Source organism: Camponotus floridanus, unplaced genomic scaffold (genome assembly GCF_003227725.1).
Source record: "Camponotus floridanus strain SB8 unplaced genomic scaffold, Cflo_v7.5 scaffold60, whole genome shotgun sequence".
NCBI lineage: Eukaryota > Metazoa > Arthropoda > Insecta > Hymenoptera > Formicidae > Camponotus > Camponotus floridanus.
The window spans coordinates 798793-820521 of NW_020229770.1; the positions used below are offsets into that span (position 1 = coordinate 798793).

Below are 21729 nucleotides of genomic sequence, written 5' to 3' on the forward strand. Positions count from 1 at the left end.
AAAGATGTAACATTAATTATAACATGAGTGTATTGTAATAAAAGAAATAAATACAAAACAGTTATTTAGCAGCAAATTTAAATATATGTGTGTATGCCAAGGAAAATGATAAGTATATGTTTCAAAATTGTATAACAAGAATATATATATATATATATATTGTAACTTATGATTTTTTAACAGTATCTGTTTTATATGATTGAACTTTTACTTTTTCTTGCTTCAGTGTACGATGTTTGTTCGATATTACTGCATTTCTTAATGTTGAATGGAGAAATCTTTTGTTAACGGTTTCTTTAGGTTTTACCCATCCACTAGGTCCCATTATTTCAGCCCTTTGTGCACCGAGTTTAGCTTCTTCCAGCAAAGCTTCAACTGCAAGTCTATATAATATATATTTATATTTCATAGTAACGCTATAAACTTATTTATGGAGATAAAATTATTAAAAAATTATGATAAATTTTTATTTTTATGCATATTAAAATATATTAATGTGAAAAACTCGAATTAGGCTTAAAAATTATTCAAATATAAACTCATATTATGGTTATGATTCAATATATTTGGAAATATAATTTTATAATATCTAATTTTCTTAATATAAAAAACAAAAATAAAAGCCAGCCAATAAATTAAATTATATTCTTAAAATAGGAAAAAACTTTATACACATTTATACAGATTATATCGTTGAGGTTCTATGTATATGAAATAATTATAAACAATACAATTTAAAATCGTACAACTACCTGTTTAATGTTTCATCATCCATCTTTACTTATCTTAGGATTATTATCCTATAAATCCTAAAACAAGCGAAAATATAACGATGATTTACGATGATAATATTGTGTATGTATCATTCGTGTCACACACACATATAGATTATATTTTGATATCGCGTGCTTAATTTACAATTTTTTATCTTTATCACATGAAACCAAACTATTGTTTCGAAACGTCACGTTTGTCATAAATTGTCATACTGATTCGCACGCAATAAATACTTCCGCAATGTGATAACACTTGTGACAGCTGATGACTGCAAAATGGCTGTTTTCACAGCTGATTCAAGCTGCGGAAAATACTCAGGAGTATATATATGACGCATTTTATCGCTAGAAATAATTGATCATAAGCACGCAATTTCACTCTAATTGCTTATTTATGATAAATGCTTTGCATAATATAACGCAGAGAGAATTGCAAGGAAGATGAGGAATCAAGTTAGATTGATAATTCTTAAAAATACACATAAATTTGACAGTATTATAAGCGAACATTACGAAGTACCTTCGATCAATTCGCGATAAGCGCAAAATCTTTTCTTCTCAATTGTTACACACGTTGTCCAAATTAATTTTCGCACTTTGTTACTCTTCTCTCCTCTCTTCTGAATATACTTCACTTTTTTAAAATACGGAAAAAACTTGCTGTTGATGACAAGGGCATGGTGGAAGGAAAGTTCGAATGGCATGCGCGACGTGGCGCGCATAGATGAGGCGTGTGAATAAATTTGTTCTCGGTGCCGGTCAAAGTGTCATTCTCCCGGCCACTAGCTTGACGGAAGGAAGATGGAAGTGAGTGCGAAGGCGATCACGGAACTTCGCGACAAGTTTTTCAAAAAGCTAGACGACGAGGGACCACCCGATCCTAGTATGTACCTTCTTCCTCTTTCATCGAAAACGAATCCTACCGCGTTGTAACACAAATTGTATACTGTGTTGTAATACAGTGCTCATGTAACATGTGCAAAGGTCGTGCCAGTCGATCGCGTATTCAATTGAAAACAATTGACAATGTGTAGCAAAGAATGCGATATTAATAATGCATGAGACACACGCACATCTCATCAATATTTAAAGAATTAAAAATCAAAAAAGAAGAGAGAAAAGATATGATTTAATCTCCTCGTGAATTCTATATGCTTAATTTGATGAACAAATATTATTTTCAGAGGGTTTTCATCCTGCTGATATAGCCAGGATAAAAAATACTGATGACTGGCTAAGACGATTTTTAGAGGCTACTGACCTCAATGAACAAGAGGCATTTAATATGCTTTGGGATACTTGTACTTGGAGAAAAAAATTTGGAGCAAATGGTAAAGCTATTTTTATTGTATTTACTATTCTGTATTTGCTTAGTTTTTGCCATATAAATATTTTTAGTAACAAGTAAAAAAATGGCAAAGATTGTTCTAGCAAATCTATATTAATTTGAATAACATATGTAATTTGATAACATATTATAAAACATCTTTCTTTTTCTCCTTTTAACATTTACAAGATAAATTACAGATATTACCGAAGATAATGTGAAAAGAGAATATTTAGAAGAAGGATCATGCTATGGCTATGGTAAAGATAAAGATGGCAAGAAACTTCTTGTGATTAAGTTAAAGTTGCATGTTAAAGGAGTGAAAGATTTTGCAGAACTTCAGAGATGTATAGTTTACTGGTTTGAGAGATTAGAAAGGTATCTTAATTTTAGAATAGCAAATATGATTTTGCCTAAAGAAAAAAAGTTTATGAATAAAATGTTTATGATTTCAATCTTTGAATCTCAACCTTTTTTTGAAAAAACGACGAATTACTTAAAATGAAATACTTAAATCAATTGAAATCTTCCAATCGGTCTAACTTTTTTATTCATAAGCTTTCTTTTTTCAGATACTTACAAATATGCGTATATCATTATAAATTTTGATTGTATTTTCAGAGAAGTAGATCAGGTATCGCTTTTCTTTGATATGGCAGAAGCTGGACTTTCCAACATGGATATGGAGCTTATTAAATACCTCATTAATTTATTCAAGTCTTATTATCCCAATTTTTTAAATTATATCATAATTTTTGAAATGCCCTGGATTTTAAATACAGCTTTTAAATTAATAAAATCATGGTTACCTGCTAAAGCTATTCCAAAAATCAAACTTGTTAACAAAACAACATTGAAAGAGTTTATTGATCCGAATGATGCGTTAAAATCTTGGGGAGGTAGCAGTGATTACGTATTCAAATTTGTGCCAGAAGTACGAACAAATGGAGACAATGGTGTATTGAATGGCAAACTGGATAATAAAAAGGTACATATACATCTTTTCTTCTTTTATTAAAGTTTTTATTTGAAACTACTAATACTATTAATATTACTAAAAAAATAAAATAAATATTAAGATTCTTCTTTTGTTTTTATATATGATAGAGCAACTTTGCTATATTTTTTTATTCTCTCTCTGTTCTTTTTCTTTCAACAGAATTAAGACAAACATAGATAGGAAACATAGGTAGGAATTGAAAGGAAGTGAAAGAATTAATTATTAAAGTTATTTAATGAAGCTCGCCATATTTCTTTTTTTATTGAGTCTATTCTTTTATTATTTCTTTTGTTGTATTGCTATGGTTCATTTACAATCAGTCTTCCTATATTTATAGAAACCATTGAGATCTGAATGGATGGAGTATTAGCTACTGATTAAGACGATTGAAGCTTTGATATTCACGATAAGGAGAGACTTTTCGGTTGAATTCTGTTATACCCGATAATGAGCGGTTAATTCCACTCGAATCATTAACATCAAGATTCAGCTCACGTGTATTGTGCGAAATTGTGTTATGAATATTGTCATATTATTTATATATCTATTACATTATTTTTATATTTATATTTTTTTAATATTCAATATATAAATATTATTATTTTCATATTATTTTTATATTTATTTATATATTACTTTATGTAAAACTTAATTATTATAAAAATAAAATAAAAATAAACATTTTTTTATAAATAAACACTATTTGAACATCTACGTGAAGAGAATCTGGTTTAGAATCGATGATGTCAATAAAATCGTCATGTCAAATTGTGCCGAATATAGTCGAACGTTGACGGATTTAACCGAAGTTCATGCACTACCCCTCCTTACCGCATTTATCAGTTTCCAGCCACCCCTCTCGCGAGATTCTTATCTATCTATTCAGGTGTCAATGATAGAAACAAAATAAAAGAGCTTAACCTCCTTGGTATAATATAATATGCATAAGAAAAGACTAAATAATATGGAACATATACAGGATGTACATCAAATTATTAATAATTTTTAGAAATTTTATTTGATTTCTTTTCTAAGCATGCTATATATTATTTTCTAGGTGCATTTCGCAGAAAATTCACCAATTACAGAACAAAGCCCATCTCCAAATATTGGAGAGCAAACTAACGAAGAACAGTGTATGTACCAAATTTATTATGCAATCAAGCATTTATTAAGATTTAACACTAATGGTATAAAAAATATCTACGTCTTTAAATTATGTTTGTTTTAGTATTATCCATAGAACCTATGGAAGCAATTACATTTAATAAGGATGGAAATGACATTACAGGAACAATTACTCTTAAAAATATTACAACTGATAAGTCTTTATCTTATAAGGTATTATTTTCTATTCCGTCTTTATCTTATATATATTTATTTTATTATCATTATATTATATTAAAATAGATTCATGAAGATATATTAAACCAAATACACAAATATATATAGCATATGACATACAAGTACAATAATTTGTAGATAAAGACAACATCCCCTGAAAAATTTAGAGTAAGACCAAGTTCTGGAATTTTACAACCATCTGAGCAACGAAGTGTTGTGGTTGTATTACAGCCTGGCTATAATATACGTGGTCTTTTACATAATGATAGATTTTTAGTCATGTGCCTTTCATTAAAAAATGCAAATACTACACCACAGGAACTCGCTGCACTCTGGAAGGTAAATTGTTTCTTTTTTTTTTTATTCTCTAATTCAATATTTATCTCATTATATCTTATTATGTAAAGTATCAACAACTATAAATTTTAATTATATTTATGAACAAGATCATTAAGATGCTAATGCGTTGTTGTGTGCTCTCTTTCTTTATAGTCTGAAAAAGCATCAGAAATGCATAGACTACGATGTTGTGATGGTAACAGTGAAAACAATGAAGTCCAAAAATCTCATTCTATATTAACTTCTACAGGAAATGATCGTAATATTGATGCATTTTTCTCTAAGGTATTTAAGTCAAAATGTAACATGCTTTCACACACACACATATATATATATATATATATATATATATATATATATATATATGTACATTTACATATATTTCATAAAAATATAAATATTAAACTAAATTTTTTTATGCTGATTCATCGTTCATAATTCCAGATAAATCTTCTTGAAGAAAATTGTAAAAAGTTGCGTGATGAAATTGTTACTGTAAGATACATGCTTTTAATTTATATGGTATTGACAATCGTAATAGGAATGCTGTTGATTTATATTCTGAAAATGGATATTAAAAATTTAGTGGATCAACAAAACTGCCACATTCATCATGGTAACTAAAATACTCATGGTTTAAAATACTCATTTACAACTTTGATATATGAGAAAAAAAATGTTAACAAATGTTTCTATTCTAATTAAATCTAACATATAAATATATAAAAATTAATCTATACCATACACAATATAATTAATATGTTTAAATTATTATTTTGCTCTCTCCCATAAAAGTCTATAAATATTCAATTGTGTTTTTATAGGCATTAATTTTGTAATTTCTTATGTAACATTCAATATATATGTATATTATTTTTTTAAAAGTTATTACCATTGTGGTAATTTTATGGTTACCATTGTGTTCTGCAACACAATGCATAAAGAGTATATGCATAACTATACCTATTAACTTTACAATATTGTAAAACTATATTATAAAACTACACTATTTTTGTAAGCTTTTATACACACTACAAGAAAACAACTACAAAACTACCCTGATAATTATGTATTAAATTTAAATGCGGATTAATGTATGTATATATGTAAGTTGTATATATTCTTAATGATTTTGCTTTGGACATTGTTGTATTTAATCATTGGTATTGTTTGCTATACATGGTTGTAGTTAATTATTAAGAGATAAGCAATTTTAAAAATATGTATAACTTGAAAAAATGTTTTAATCAAACTGATGAAAGCCTTTTAGTTTTTCAACACATTTCATATTTGCCTGACAAAATTATATACGAACAGTTTAGCAGCGAATTTGATCACTAATTTTTTTCAATTAACATAGAGTCTTATATAGTTCAATAATTGTAATACATCAGTGTGTCAATTGCACTTTTATCTATGTATTCTGATAAATTTGTCGACATGTGATAATAGCAAAAATCGAGCAAATCTGTCAAGTATTATACAAGAATCGATAATATCTTTTTTTTTATATTTGTTAATTGTATAAAAATTAATCGGTGGGAAGCAAATATTCAAATAGATTCAGTTTTCGCGCAAATTTTGATCGACCAATAGAATTTTTAGGGTCTATTCAGAAGATGCGCGCAATATGACGTATATACACGAAGGGAAAAATGAACCAATTGTTGTAGAAACTACGCGATAGCCAATCACTTTTCATTACGTACTATTATTTTAGCAAAAGCGAGAGACCGATTGGCTATCGTGTCGCTCTTACGCACAGGATACATTCCGTACATAATTACAACAATTCGACGATTCATCAAAGGGCAAAGGCTAATTGACGTATTTACATAGCCGTGATACGCATAAAAAAAAATAAACAATCATGCGCTCGACGCAAGGAGCGATGCGACTTCCTTTCAACGCTCCTTTGTCCTTGAACAGGCCATCAATTGATTTCTCGCTCGTATAAGTAGGGGACGCGTGGTTACGCAAATACGCGGAGATAGGTTCGAAAATAATGGCAGAGCCGTGTCGAGAATCCAGGACGAGAGCTCGGGACACAGGGCCTCTACGACGGCACTCGGAAATAGCGAAGGAGGTATACAAACACGAGGAGAGCACGAGAGAGCGATGCGCAGCGTGCTACTGCGCAGCTGCCAACGCGCATCCCAGCGCAGCATTTGAACCGTCGCAGTTCGATCGGCCATATTGCCTCTTACACAACGCCCTCACGCGAACGAACGTGGGTTTATGTGATTAATTCGAAGCCTCGCGTCGCCTCGTGCCGCATCGCGCGCACAATTCTGTCCTGCGATTACGAGCGGTGAGTCTACTCGAATAATCCGACCGGTCGGAAGTGGCCGGAGTGTCCGCGAACGATCGATGGGCCGTCGGTGACACGCGACGCAACGGCACGGCGGCATCGTCGCCCCATGTCCTCCATATTGATGACAGCGCCGACGGTGATAATTTTCTGAAATTTTTGTCGTTAATGCCCCCTGTGTCCTGAGATCGAAAGCACCCGCGTTGTCTTAAAAGCTCCCCGACAGAATGCGCGACCTCGTGGGGCCCCCGCCGTGTGCTACGAGAGTCCGCGATTACGGTGCCCCCCAGGTATCTCCCGCGTCTCCACGCGGCTCGTCGTCTCGCCTCGCTGGCCGCTGGCGTCGCCCGTCATGGCGCGCCATCGCACGCCTCTCTCTCTCCCGCGGTCCACGGCGTTGCTCGTCATCCCCCGTAGCACCGTTGATCGCCACGCGCGTCCTCTCGCCTCGGTCTCGTTTCGTGTCATGTGGCGCGCGTCGCCTCCGCGGCGCTCGTCGTGTCCCCCGTGGTCGCGTGCACCCCTGATGTTTGTCGCGCGCGCCGAGAAATCGGCGCCGCGACGCCGACACTCGGGGAGCGTCGAGCGCCGAGCCTCGGCGGTGCGAGTTCCCGTTTTTGTGTTGTGATTGTCGCTTTATTGATTTTTTTCTCCTTAATTCGCGCGAGTGTAACGGACGACGCGCTCCGGGGAGAACGACGTCGTCGTCGACGTGCCACGGGGATGTTTTCAGTTTTGTCGATGTTCGAAATGGTTTATTTTCTAGACACGCTCGGCGTTTCCTCGCGATGTAGACTCGCGGTATTTAAGATAGATTTCAAAACCGGTGGATGATGAAAGGTAGAAGGCTAAATTAATACAAATTTCCTGTCCCCTAAAATCTTGAAAAATGAAATTGCTTCGCGTTTTTGCTTTGTCAGTAGCAATTAGTATTTCTAGGAGGAAAAATTCACAAATTTTTGAAAAGAATTCAATTTTTTTTAAAATATACATTATATGTTATATATAATGTATACTTGACATTGCCAACTTTATTTTTAGAATGTATGCGTAATTGTTGACACAAATTTTATATTAACATTGATTATATTTAGAATGATATCAAACGTATCTTTAAGTTGACCCATGAATATGTTTTAATATATTAATGTTATTAATGTGTTTCAGATTAATGAATATAGGTGTTACTGTACGAATTAAATGCTTCAATCATGACGAGTAATGTAGCAACGATAAAGTTGGAAGAGGAACAAGAATCTGTCACAGAGATACAAACTTACTTAGAAACATTTAATAAGGAAATAGAGGGAGGACAAGGAGAGCAACTGCATGTGCAATGTTGGTATTCCATGATAGTTTTGTTTTGTAGATGTTTATTATGTTAAATAATATTTATTCTCTTAATACTGATTTAGTACTACTAACTTCTCTTATATACTTATGTCTTATAGTACAACAAGTGGAAGGATTGTCTGGTGGAGAAGAAGGTGGAACATACTTTGTTGATCAATCTGGTCAATATTATTATCAGGCAAATAGCGATGAACCGCCTGTGATGACACAAGTGCAAATACAAGAAGTAGAAGAAACTGATGTACAAAATGAAGGGGAAGCAAATCAAGATGAACAGTATCATGAAATTGAAGAGCTTGAAAATGCCGATGGTGATGAAGATGTAAGTAATATTAAAAAAGAAAACTGTGGTATAATTATATTTTTAAAGTAAGGAACATATCTTATATACAAGAATAAATTTTAGGGACAAGTAGCCACTAATGAAAACAATCAAGTTGTAATTAATTCTGCTGATGCATATCAAACTGTCACGATTGTACCATCTGACACAAATCCTGGAGAAGTTAGTTATGTTCTGATAGTTCAGCAACCTGAATCTGAAGAAAAAGAAAGTAAACCTGCAGAAAATGAAACAATAGCAACAACAGCAACAGCAACCGCAGCAGAAGGAGAAGAGGCAGAAGGTGAACAAGATCTCACTGTATATGATTTTGAAGATAATGAAGACAATGAAGCTCCAGTTGAATCCGAAGCGGAAGATGATAAGACGAAAATTGTTAAATTTCTTCCTAAAAAATCTCAAACTATAACACAGGCCCATATGTGTAACTACTGCAATTACACCAGCCCAAAACGGTACTGCTTTCACACATAATTATATTTTTCTTATGTTTCTTATATTATTTTTAAATTTTTCATATTACGCTATAATCTTTCTAATTTTTATCTTTGAATTTATTGTTATATATTAAAACTATCTTTTAGAAAAATTGTTTATAAGAAAAATTTCTTTTTTATATTTTTAAATTTCCTTTTCATATGTAACAGGTATCTTTTATCACGGCACATGAAATCTCACTCAGAGGAAAGACCACATAAATGTAGTGTTTGTGAGAGAGGATTTAAAACTTTGGCTTCGCTTCAGAATCATGTGAATACTCATACTGGGACCAAGCCTCATCATTGCAAGTTTTGTGAGAGTGCATTTACGACTTCTGGTATGTAATTTAATGTTATTTACTTTTTTATTTGTATCATTAAAATAGATATTGAGAATGAAAGTTTTGTAGATAAAATTTATATATATAAATTTTATCTACAAAATTAGCGTGTGTATATATATGTATATGTATATGTATATATATATATATATATATATATAATATAATATAATATAATATGTAAATCATTATGTTACACAAATAGAATAAAAATATTTAATTTTCTCAAAATTTATGAGTTATAATATCTTATTTTGTCAAATATATGCACAAGTATAGTAATTTTAGAAATTATAAAAAGTATAGTAATTATAGAAAATATAGTAATTATTAAATATATCTTTATACAGGTGAACTTGTAAGACATGTTCGGTACAGACACACTCATGAAAAACCTCACAAATGTCATGAGTGCGATTATGCCTCTGTTGAGCTATCAAAATTGAAAAGACATATTAGATGTCACACAGGCGAGCGACCTTATCAGGTATATCTTATCATATTTTTCTTTATTTTTAATATCATACATGCATAACATAACATTCAATATAAACATGCACATGAAAATGCTCTATTTGTAATGATATGAGCATGAGAGCATGGAGAAAATAAATTACAATTGCATGTACACACATGGGAGGCTATGCTACAACTGAACATTGATTGCTAATATGAAAATTACATATATCTGAGAACATCTATGTGAAATTTATTTTTTTTTCCTATTATTTTGTAGTTTTTATAATATTAACACATAACTTATGGCTTTCTATATAATTTTTCCTGATCAATTATTCTTAAGTGTTATAATTATTTATATTATTCTATCTGTGAAAAAAATTTATTTGTACTTAATATCTTTAAATATATAAAATTATTATAAATTTTTACTTACAAAATAATTCTATGTTGCTGACTAATTAAAATATAATGTTTAATTATTTTTTTAGTGTCCACATTGTACATATGCAAGTCCAGATACATTTAAATTGAAACGTCACCTTCGCATTCATACTGGAGAAAAACCATATGAATGCGATTTTTGTCAAGCGAGATTTACTCAATCAAACAGTTTAAAAGCACATAAATTAATTCATAATGGTAAATTATATATATAAGTGTATTATATGCATACTACTTATTTTATATTTTGTATAGACTTGTATCATTTATGTATAGAAATTAAGTATTATCTGCTAAAACTTATTTGTTCATGTTAATAATGTATATTACAGTAGGCGATAAACCAGTATTTCAGTGTGAATTATGTCCAGCTACATGTGGCAGGAAAACGGATCTCAGGATCCATGTGCAAAAATTACATACTTCTGATAAACCTTTAAAATGTAAACGTTGTGGAAAAACATTCCCGGATAGGTATGTCAATAATTTCTTTGACTAATAAAACTTCATTTATATTGTGATAATGTGTATGTGTTTGAACAAGCAAATATATATGAATGAATTAGAAAAAAGTCATAATATGATTGTGCATCTGACAGTAAACTATATTTTTTAATACATAGATATTATACATTGCAGATATAGTTATAAATTGCATAGCAAAACTCATGAAGGAGAGAAATGTTACAAGTGTGATTTATGTCCGTATGCGTCTATATCGGCGCGTCATTTGGAGAGTCACATGCTCATTCATACCGATCAAAAGCCGTATCAATGTGATCATTGCTTTCAATCATTTAGGCAAAAACAGTTACTCAAACGGCACTGCAATCTCTATCATAATCCTTCGTACGTTCCTCCTCCACCACAAGAAAAAACGCATCAATGTCCCGAATGTGAAAGAGCATTTAGGTGTGTGATTACTTGAAACAATTGATGATATAAAATATTAAATTGATATAACTTTTTCTAATAAAATATATTTTTGTCCTATAGACACAAAGGTAATCTTATTCGACATATGGCTGTTCATGATCCAGAGTCATCTCTTCAAGAAAAACAGCAGGCTTTGAAAATTGGCAGACAGAAAAAAATACAAATTATTGATGGTCAACGTGTTGAAGTAATGACAGGTAAAATATCTTATAAATATTTAAATCTGATGCATTATAGTTTACATCATTTATTGATAAAATGTAATTTTTTTAATATTTTATCTTATTTTAGCATATAATTGAATAATCTATGCTTTAATGAAGATATATATTTTCATTTTTTTAGAAGATGTATATCTTTAACAAAGATCTATATTTGTTTCTCCACATGAAAAATTAATTAGAAATTAGGTTTTATTAATATATTAGTGATATTAATCATATATGTACATAAAAACATATATATATGTACATAAAATATGATATATGTACATAAAAACATTACACTCACAGGGTCACTTACGATATGATCTAAATGTAGATCATTGACTAATATCCATGTGTTATGTTGCGACAACAGGTGATTTAGCTTCTAAACTTAAAGGTTATGAAGATGAAGAAGAGGAAGAAGATGAAGATGACATGATGGCAGTCCAAGGCACTGATGGTCAACAATATGTTGTACTTGAAGTTATCCAATTAGCTGACAATCAAGGAACTGATCAGGTATTGTCAAACACAAAATAATTTGAAAGATTAATTTATCTTTTGGAATAAATTATGTATGATTACATTTATATTTATAACAGATGGCTGTAGTTGCAAATGAAGATGGAGAATTAGTAATGCAAGATCCTTTAAGTCAAGAAAGTGGTATAGTAGCAGAAACAGGAGAAGAAGTTGATGAAGCAGATGAAGATATAGAAATGCAAGATTTAAAAATAGAATCTATTACCTCCAGTCCACCTAAATCTTCTACACAAAACACACAAAGTGATCCAAAGTTGCAAAAGGAAATGGAAACCTGTTTTGGTTTTGATGAAGTAAGTTCATGTTTTCTAATTTCATAGTTTCATGTTTTTTAATTGATTAATTTTTTGAAAACTTGCTTACAATACTCATGAAGAGAAAAAGATATGTGAATTTATTTATAGATGAATACATGTTACCATGGCATTTATTTTTTTTAGGAGGAAGAAGAAGAAGAAAGCAGTAATATAAACATGTTACAGACAATTTCGTAATAACAAATATAAGAAGAATGTATCTATTTAATAGTCCAATGTTTTACTTTGGTCCCAGTGTTAGTGTACGTACCCCCCAAAAAAATCATTAAAACCGAAAAAAATTATATATACTGTGTACAGAAAAAAACTGTGAGTGCAGTGTACTGCTATTTAAAAATATCCAAAAAATGACACTAATTGTGATTCAGGTATGATAATTGAAATTTGAATTTTTTTTCTTTTAAAATGTGATTTATTAATTGCTTAAAGTCATGTTTTAGTCTATTAATTGAATCATAATTGACAGTTGTTCAATAATATATAAATAATACGTAAAGATAACATGTAAAACACGTAGATTATAAAAACGCGTAGATTATAAAAAATTTACAAATAAAATTATATATATAAATTAAATTAAAAAGTGCAAGCACCTTTTTGTGATCTCAGCAACCTCCACGACAAGCGCAATATGTTTCCCTCCAGTTCCAGTTGTTAAGAAAGGAAATACATGACAATAGTCGGAAGCATTGCCAAAACAATCGACAAATCATTTTATAAGCTGAGGAATAGCATAAAGAGAGAAAAAATGAAACCAAGGTTGGTTTTCAATGTTAAAAGGATACGACTTATCCATCACGAAACACCGAAAATCACATGAATCGGAATGCAACTGTCAGTCAAACAAAACTTTGACAATAATATGATATTGATGATGTATAAACAAACATAAGTCAACATTTTTTACGACAAACGTCAAGTTTAACTTTCGATAAATTCTCTATTGAGATATATGGCGCAAACTTTTCTTGAACTCTAGAAGTTTAAGCTATTTTATTGGTTTTTGACATCAATCGCTTTCCACCTCGTGCGAACTAATTATTCAATTATGATCCATGAGAACGTAATGTTACGATATATTTCTAATGATGTGATTGTGATACTTAACCAATTGTGTTTTTAAGAGTCTACTTGTCTATTCAACATATGAAACATCGCAATCTTTACGGAAGATCTTATATACCACATTGCTGTGTTCATTTGGTAGAGCATCTTTATATATAAGAATAAACTGTTATAATTGATTAATTCTAATATATGATAGACTTGTGTACAAACTGTAGATCACAGACTTGAATTGTTCAAAGAATATAAAAATGTATAAGATGTTAAAATATAAAAGATATTTAGTTTTTATTGTTCGCGTTAGATATATTTAAATTTAATTCTTTTTGCTATATATTTCAAATAGTGCATTTGTAATATTTGGATTATAAACGAGAACAGATATCTATTATTTAACAATGTATCAATTACAAATTTAAGATTTTGTTTTGTCAATTAGGTTGATGACTATCTCTTTTAGTAGAAAAAAATGTTGAGACTCAAAGTATCTTTTAAAAGAAGTGAAATTGTATAAAACTATTTTTTAAAATCATCGTAACATCAATCATTAGTTTTCTTCATTATCATTTAAATGGAATGAGTTGAATTTTTAAAAATGATATTGAGAAAGAGAAAAAGAGAACATCGAAAAAAACCATTAATGCAACATCGCCTACGTATTTATAATAAAAGAATAATAAGAAAAATCTTGATCATCCTCATCTCCAAGTCTTGTAAGCGTGATATTTGCTATGATTGAAGAGAGTAGAGAGCTTATTACTATGCCGAATGTTTGCTAAGATACAGTGATCTATGGCTTAATAAACAAAGGCTCTTATATTCAAAATTCTACAAAAAAAATCTCTTTGTAATTCTGTTATCACTGACTACAAGCTGAATTTACATGGAACGACGAAATCTTGAATGAAAAGTCTATCTATGGTAGTGATTAATATCGGAGATAATATTCATAAAAGACAAAAAAGTAGCTTTCAGAATTATAAGGAAAGCCTACACGCGTATTTTAGGATGAAAAAAAATTTGTTGGAAATTTAAACTTGGCATCATTAATGTCATCAATGTATAAAAATATTGGCCGGAGGGAAGCATATTGTGTTTGTTCGAAAATACAGAACAACACACTTTTTTGCACTTTTTAATATAATTTATGTGTAATTTTATATTTTTTGTGAATTTTTATTTTTATAATTTATACTTTATTATTTTTTATATTATTAGAATAACATACAAAGCGCGCGTTTTGTGCGCGCCATTTAGTTTTTTTCACTACACATTTTTAATTATAATTTTATTTCACACTCAAAATTGATAGCTGATTTGACAGCCACAAATCATATGAATGAAGCAAGTCGCATAAATCAATCGGCATCGCGAAAAAGAGGCAACAATACTAAATAAACTTCGAGATTTTCGAGTATTACATATTAATAGACGTAACATATCTTTTTTAAAAAGGGATTTTTATGTATTTTTATATATTATAGCTTATATTATTTGATGCTGATGATGATCCAAGAGATCGAAACGCCTTTAAATAATAAATTATATTAGAAAGGAAAAGAATTTTTACTTCGATTACCGCGCCTGGCTTTCAATTAGCCCGTTTCTGTTTGTGGATATTTAATATCAGAATCTTCAACTTTGTTTATCAAAATACTTTGCATATCTCTAATAGAGAGCTGCAGTGTGATTCACATACATGGTACAAGAACTTCTTTTGCCATTAGTGCATTAGGTACACATAATAATTTATAAAATTATTGTAGTTTTGTGGTTTAGTAAAATATCAAGCAAATGTACAATTATGATATGTATAATTATATATTTCTTAAAAATATTAAGAATATTAGGTAAGATTGCATATGTTAATAATAAGGAAAAACAATAGGATATCTTGGCATAATATTTCTAAGTTTATTTATAATTATGAATATGAAAATAGAAGCTCATCACGACTTTAGCTAAATGAATGGATAGAACGAATAACAGTTCTGTTAAAAGTAGCTCGCAAAACTCCAATTAATGGGAATAATATGAGGCTGCAGTGTAAATAAATGCTTATTGTCATATTTCGAATTAGAAATCACTTTAATGTTTCAACGCAAATGCGAGATATTAAGAAGGAAATAATTTAAAAATTGTATTAAATATTTTATATTATCTATCTATAATGTAATCTTTTCTTATATTAAAAATCGAGAAATAGATAGAATTATGCAAATTGAAATATATTGGTTTCATGGGAGATTGATATATTATATGTAAAAAATATAATATTTTTATTCTTGGTTAGCTAAGTTCGTTAAAAAAGAAAAAAAAAACAATGCATTTTTTTTGTCATTCGTTAATTAGACGCTAATAAGTCTTGCATAATATTTTTTGGCAAACTTCTATGTGTACTATTTATATCATTTTATATATATAATAGATTAAACATGATTTATAGGAAAAAATTAATATTGCAAATTTACTGTTAGATTTGTGCTCTATGTATATTATAAAATTGTCGCGAGGTAATTCATATCTTGTATATTTAAATAGTCTTTAATACACATATATACTGTTTAATAATCACAACCTCGCACGTAATGTTTCCAAATTAATTTAGAGGCATGATAATTTCCTTTAAAATAATTAAAAATAAGAGCACATACATGAGAGATTTCAATTTAATTTTAATAAAAGTAGTATAACAAAATGATTCTTGAAACAATGGATTTCTTTTTTTATAAGCTCATGTCTTTTTATCACTGGAAACATTACAATTTTCCAATAAAATCGATCGGATCTTTTTAATAATTGTCTTGTTAATAAAGCGATAGGAAATATATATCTTTATATAAATATGTCAAAATGAAGAACAGTGTGTAATTAAATACTCGTACAATGTTGCTCATGAAATAAATTATTTCGCTTACCTTATAGAATTCAAGGTAACGAAATAAATCTTGTAAAAAGTATGTATAATTTTTTTTTACATACAAATTGTACAATTGTAATTTAGTGATTAATTACTATATGCTATCTAAAATTCTGCACTTTCTTACATTATCCCAAAGAATAAAAAAAAGCGGTGTAACATTTTCTCAATAATAAACATTATGTCATCGATAATATTTATTTCGATCATTCGTCGTGTTCACATTCTTACGTTTTTAATTTTTTTATTCTTTTCGGACATTATTTAAATTTAAGAAATAATTTAGAATAAAATTAATTAAGATTAATTAAAGTGACATAATGAATATTGAGATTCACTGAGCTTTCAAATTTGTAATTTGATCTTCTCTTTCTATCGACATTACTTTACTCACGTTTGTCAATAAATGGCAACGTTTACCAATCTATATTTACACTCCCCTCTATTAGTGTTATTAGAAAAGACCACACCCAAATGCACCCTTGGTCATTAACCCCATAGGCAAGTTTCCCTTCGTTCATGGGGATGTATTTAAAGCGTTAAAACACGCGACGTGAATTGCGTGACCCATGTTTCAATGAAGATGTACATACATATCTTTATATATATATAAAGATAAATTAATTAGAAGCTGAGTTTTACGATTTAATCTTAACGATTTAATCTTAAACTTATTGTAAATTCATTTTTCCTTCTCTATTGTAAAATTTGTGTGTTCTTTTTTCTATTTATTTCTATTTTTCTTTCAATTTCAGCAAATTATCAATGGCAAGTATTCTGATTAAGAAGAGTGAAAGTGCTTTGTTGTGTATCATCGGCTAGTTAAAGAATCGTAATGTTGAAAACGATTTACGGAGTAAACTCTCTTTTGACCGAGAGATAATCTCGGGTCGACAGCACATACATACTACTGTCGACAAACGAAACAGACACGGGGACAAATGGATGTGACACAGGGTACAGGCCCACGCGAATGCACTCTCTTGGCCTCCCACGACCTCACCTTTACCTGGCGAGCCGCTCTGTACATAGGTAAGGATGTTGCACGAATCAACTGGAAATTTCTTCCTATAGATCTGGTTAAAAAAAACTATAGTTTTTTCCAAAGTTCCCTCGTATTGATCTCTAAAAATGCGCTATGTCTTAAGTAAATTTACCTGAAAAATTATACATACATAATATATATATCTTTACATACATTATATACTATAACAAGTTATATAAATGTTTCCAACGTCGAAAAAGATATATAGATATTTATCATTCTAATTTTACATGCATACACAATTTATTTTTTGTATATTAATATAATTCTCTCTCGCACGCGCATTATTATCTCTTAATATTCATATTTTAGAGACTTTCCTAACTGCAGATTAAAAGTGTGATATAAAAAACCGATAAGTAATCATAGGATTAATTTTATAATAAAATAGAAAGGATAAAATTTAATGAGTAAATGAATTTAATGAGCAAGCTTCTTTAATAAAATCAACAGCTGCTCTTTTATTTTATTAAAAGTGTAAGGAAATTTTTTTCAATTATAAATGTGAGAAAACTAGAAAGTCGAAATAAACGTTGCTAAAAGAAAAATTAATAAAAGAAAAATAAATAATAAGATGGAGATATCATAATTATTATCTATTATTGAAACTTTTCCATTCATTATGAAAAAATAATGTTTGATATTACATAAATTTAGATATTTTAAAATAAAAAGAATTTAATGTTGCAAATTAATATCTATTAAGATTCACAATAATCTTTCTTAGAAAATACTTAATAACAAATTATTAAATTAATATTAATGAACGTGTATGTTATTTTCATAACATTTTTTTACAAACGCGATCTTTTTGAAAAAAGGCAATATATCAATAATAAAAGACAATATTATATTATCTCTGTATAATATATTTTTACTGAAGTTTACTCATGAGAGCAGATTACATTTTAAAAATTACATACAGTTTAGTGACACTGAGTCGCATTGAAAGAAAACGATAAAAAGAAATTACAGAATATATGGATTTCACGCACACGCATATGCAATAAACTTTTCAAGGCAGAATTTTTATATCCTTTTTATGCCCATGTTGTTTATTACTGTCTTTGAAACTAAAATCGAAAACGTCTTGTTGCCATCGCTAGACACAATCTCGCTACCTCCGCTATAATCTATGCTACGCTCGGCGGAGAACGCGGAGACGCGTGAGATAAACTCACGTGTCGGTGAACTCGTGCCGTGCACGCATAATCGCGGTCTCGGACCACGCGTATGCACGTGTACGTACGTGCATACGTGTGTCGCAATAAACCGCGCGTACATATATTATATGCAGTTTCCTTTTCACGAGGACCACCTAGACGGACCGTGACGATGATCTAACCGGATTCGACGTTGCAAGGATCTACGTGTTCGCGAATACATCCACGTGTGTACAGGCACGCATACGATCGCACGCAAAATTGCGCGTGCACACGACGTCCGTACGTAAATTACGCACACGGCTATCATTCCCGGATAGTGAGAGCGGATAAATGAGATACACGGTCAAGCAGATACAAGCGTGCGAGGCAAACGTGTACGGGTCTTTCGAAATCCCTTTACGAGCGCCGATTCGCGTGACAAAGGTCGCACTTTGCGTGCGCTCCCAGCCGAGAAATATCAAATGATAATATTTCATCGTATACAAGATCGACAGAGTGCCTTATCGTGGTGTACGTACATGTCATAAGATCGATCGTGCATCGAGACGGAAACGTGTAGCCGGATGGGTTTCGAAACACGTCAAGTGTAGAGAAGACGTGTTCTATTAATATCGAAGAACCATGATAATGCCATTCTTTATTTTAGCACAATAATGTTTCGCAATTAGAGACATGTCGTTTTGAAAAATTAAACTGCACCAGATAGTTTGATACGCGAAGAAAGCAATAAAAGCGAAAGTGTATGAACGTAAAAGATTAATAGTGCAAAATAGATTTCTAATCTTTGAAATCGCAGAAATTGCTTTTAAAGTTGTTTAATTTTCTTCTATCTTCTATCTGGCTCTTATAATGCTCGAAAGAACAGCGAGAAACAGTCGGGGATCTCACTCAATTAGACTCACCACCCAGCAGGTGTATGTACTGTTACAATTTATAACTCCGAAGGTGTTCCAAGCAGAAAGCTTGTTTTTCCTAAGAGAAATCCGCCAGCCGTCACATTTCTGCGGTTTATTTAATTGCAGAAAAGAACAAGATTCGCGTTTAGGTGTCCGTCTTTGTTGATTGCCCACATGTGAATTTCAAGATTTGTTTTTAGATGAAGGCAATTGTGCCAAACAAATCGCTAAAATATATGTACCGCGTTTAACGAAGTAAAAATAAAATTATATTATTTGAAATAATATCTGGAAAAATTTTTGGAGCAATCTTATATGCATACGGTTTAAAACGTGCAGCAGCATAAGCTGCATAGCCGGTTTTACTTACTTCAACCGGAAACATTATGTGTCACATAGGTGTCAGATGAGAAATCGACGTGTCTGGATTTCATCATGTACGATTAACGACTATTCATTGTGCCGGATCTCCTGGCATATTACTAGAGCAAGTACTTTAATTGCAGGATGTCGTTAGTTTATTGCGACAATCAGCCGCGTGAATGACTTCATCTATGATGCGTGACGGCAGGTAAATACCTATCGTAACCCACCCTATTAATCATTCATTCTATTTTCGTAGATCAGCCTGCAATAATGCACTTAAAATATTTTGGACCCCTGGTGCATGCATATGTTTTATACAGAAAATAAAACAAAGATATAATTTAGGAATAATTTTTAATTATTACATTTATTATATACATGTATCGTTTATTTAAAAAAATATAAAAAATTTATATATTTCTAGAAGGAAAAATATTTTATCATATAGTGGAGAAAATCAATTAAACTTTCATCAATTAATATTTATGACAACGATTTCTAAATGCAAATAAAATTCGTGTTCAACATTTTAATGATACAATCGATCTTTAATAATTATTCTATCCTATCAAGAATGGACTACCAATAGAACAAGATAGAGCAGGAAGGGATGGAGCGACCAAAATGAAATGATAATAAACACATAGACAATATCGATATTTTAAGTGAGACAATGACGATGACTGCAATCTCGTGTTGTTCTCGCGATTATTGCGTAACGCGCGTTACGTAATCTGACAGGCAGGATCGCGTCAGTTGTTGGAAAACGTACGTTTCCTGGAGATATTATTCGAGAACAATGCCCTTTCGTTATCTTGTTAATTTATATGAAAGCACTCTGTCAGCGAAAATACTATATATATGTACATGTATATCCATTGCGTAACGCATTATATATAATAGGATATTTTTTACATATAATATATATTTAGTATTCTGATTTTGCAAAACTATCTAATTGCGTGAATATTTAAATGCATTTCACATCTCATCTGATAAAATTTTACTAAAAAGTCCTTCCATTAAAAAATTGCACTAAATTAAATTAAAATTAAATTTTAAAAAATTATATTTAATATATATGTGTGAGAAAACATCTTTCAGAATATATATTATATAATTATACATTACAATATCAAATTTTTATTATGTTTTTGGATTAAAAGTAATAATAACATGTGTGTTAGGATTAGTTATAGATATGACACTTTTAATAAAGTAAAATATTATGTTCATACAATATATACAACTATAATAAAATTAATAGTAGTAATAAAAGTTATTAACATTACTACATAAGCCATTAAGATATACGAGAAAAGCGCACATGCACACATATGTTCCTTTTTTTCCTATCATTTGTATAAATGCCTGCATATTTTATCTCCATATCGAGAAATGTGGTAGTCATCTCTATTGTCTAGAGATCTGCCATTATGGACCGAACATCCGCTTCAACGAGATAGTCTTTGTATCGTGCGATTCGATGCTATAATTATATTTATCTATTAATGTATCTACTTAGTTTAAAACACTTGTGTATGCAAACTAATCATTCAATTATCGGTCGATAAAAAATGCCGATAAATCAATAAATATGCAAAATACACATTTTTCAAAATATGTTAAATATTTCTATATTTTATTAAAGTAAAAAAAATATTAGTCTAAAAACTTATTCTCTAAAAGAAATTTGGAAATGTTTGCGTTTATATATAACTTTCAAAATAAATTCTTTTTAACAGATAATTTT

General features: G+C 30.4%; 3 protein-coding genes across 10 annotated transcripts; 2 read left to right on the top strand and 1 right to left on the bottom strand.

Moving 5' to 3' along the window:
* Nucleotides 1-74: 74 nt before the first annotated feature.
* On the bottom strand, nt 75-1455 carry LOC105248918 (protein POLR1D). Its single transcript, XM_025413136.1, has 3 exons — nt 1297-1455; nt 753-809; nt 75-383 (listed from the first exon to the last, which is right to left on the bottom strand). Exons 2-3 carry the CDS (start codon nt 773-775, stop codon nt 167-169), a joined length of 240 nt encoding a protein of 79 aa, XP_025268921.1. The 5' UTR covers nt 776-809; nt 1297-1455; the 3' UTR covers nt 75-166.
* Nucleotides 1456-1466: 11 nt separating this feature from the next.
* LOC105248917 (motile sperm domain-containing protein 2) lies at nt 1467-5489 on the top strand. The gene is made up of 9 exons (XM_011253991.3): nt 1467-1659; nt 1961-2107; nt 2304-2481; nt 2725-3091; nt 4161-4239; nt 4335-4444; nt 4586-4786; nt 4940-5071; nt 5231-5489. The coding sequence occupies exons 1-9, from the start codon at nt 1578-1580 to the stop codon at nt 5408-5410; spliced, it is 1476 nt and encodes a 491-aa protein (XP_011252293.1). The 5' UTR covers nt 1467-1577; the 3' UTR covers nt 5411-5489.
* Nucleotides 5490-6801: 1312 nt separating this feature from the next.
* Nucleotides 6802-13821, top strand: LOC105248919 (transcriptional repressor CTCFL). Of its 8 annotated transcripts, none has more exons than XM_011253996.3 (13): nt 6802-6872; nt 8265-8435; nt 8549-8772; nt 8857-9248; nt 9441-9610; nt 9964-10100; nt 10564-10714; nt 10849-10990; nt 11156-11428; nt 11513-11649; nt 12032-12177; nt 12261-12494; nt 12642-13820. In XM_011253996.3, the coding sequence occupies exons 2-13, from the start codon at nt 8309-8311 to the stop codon at nt 12693-12695; spliced, it is 2187 nt and encodes a 728-aa protein (XP_011252298.1). In that variant the 5' UTR covers nt 6802-6872; nt 8265-8308; the 3' UTR covers nt 12696-13820. The 8 variants fall into 8 exon arrangements, with proteins under 8 accessions (XP_011252298.1, XP_011252296.1, XP_011252299.1 ...); XM_011253994.3 differs by lacking the exon at nt 6802-6872 and adding an exon at nt 6907-7097; XM_011253997.3 differs by lacking the exon at nt 6802-6872 and adding an exon at nt 7142-7236.
* The last annotated feature ends 7908 nt before the right edge of the window (nt 13822-21729 follow it).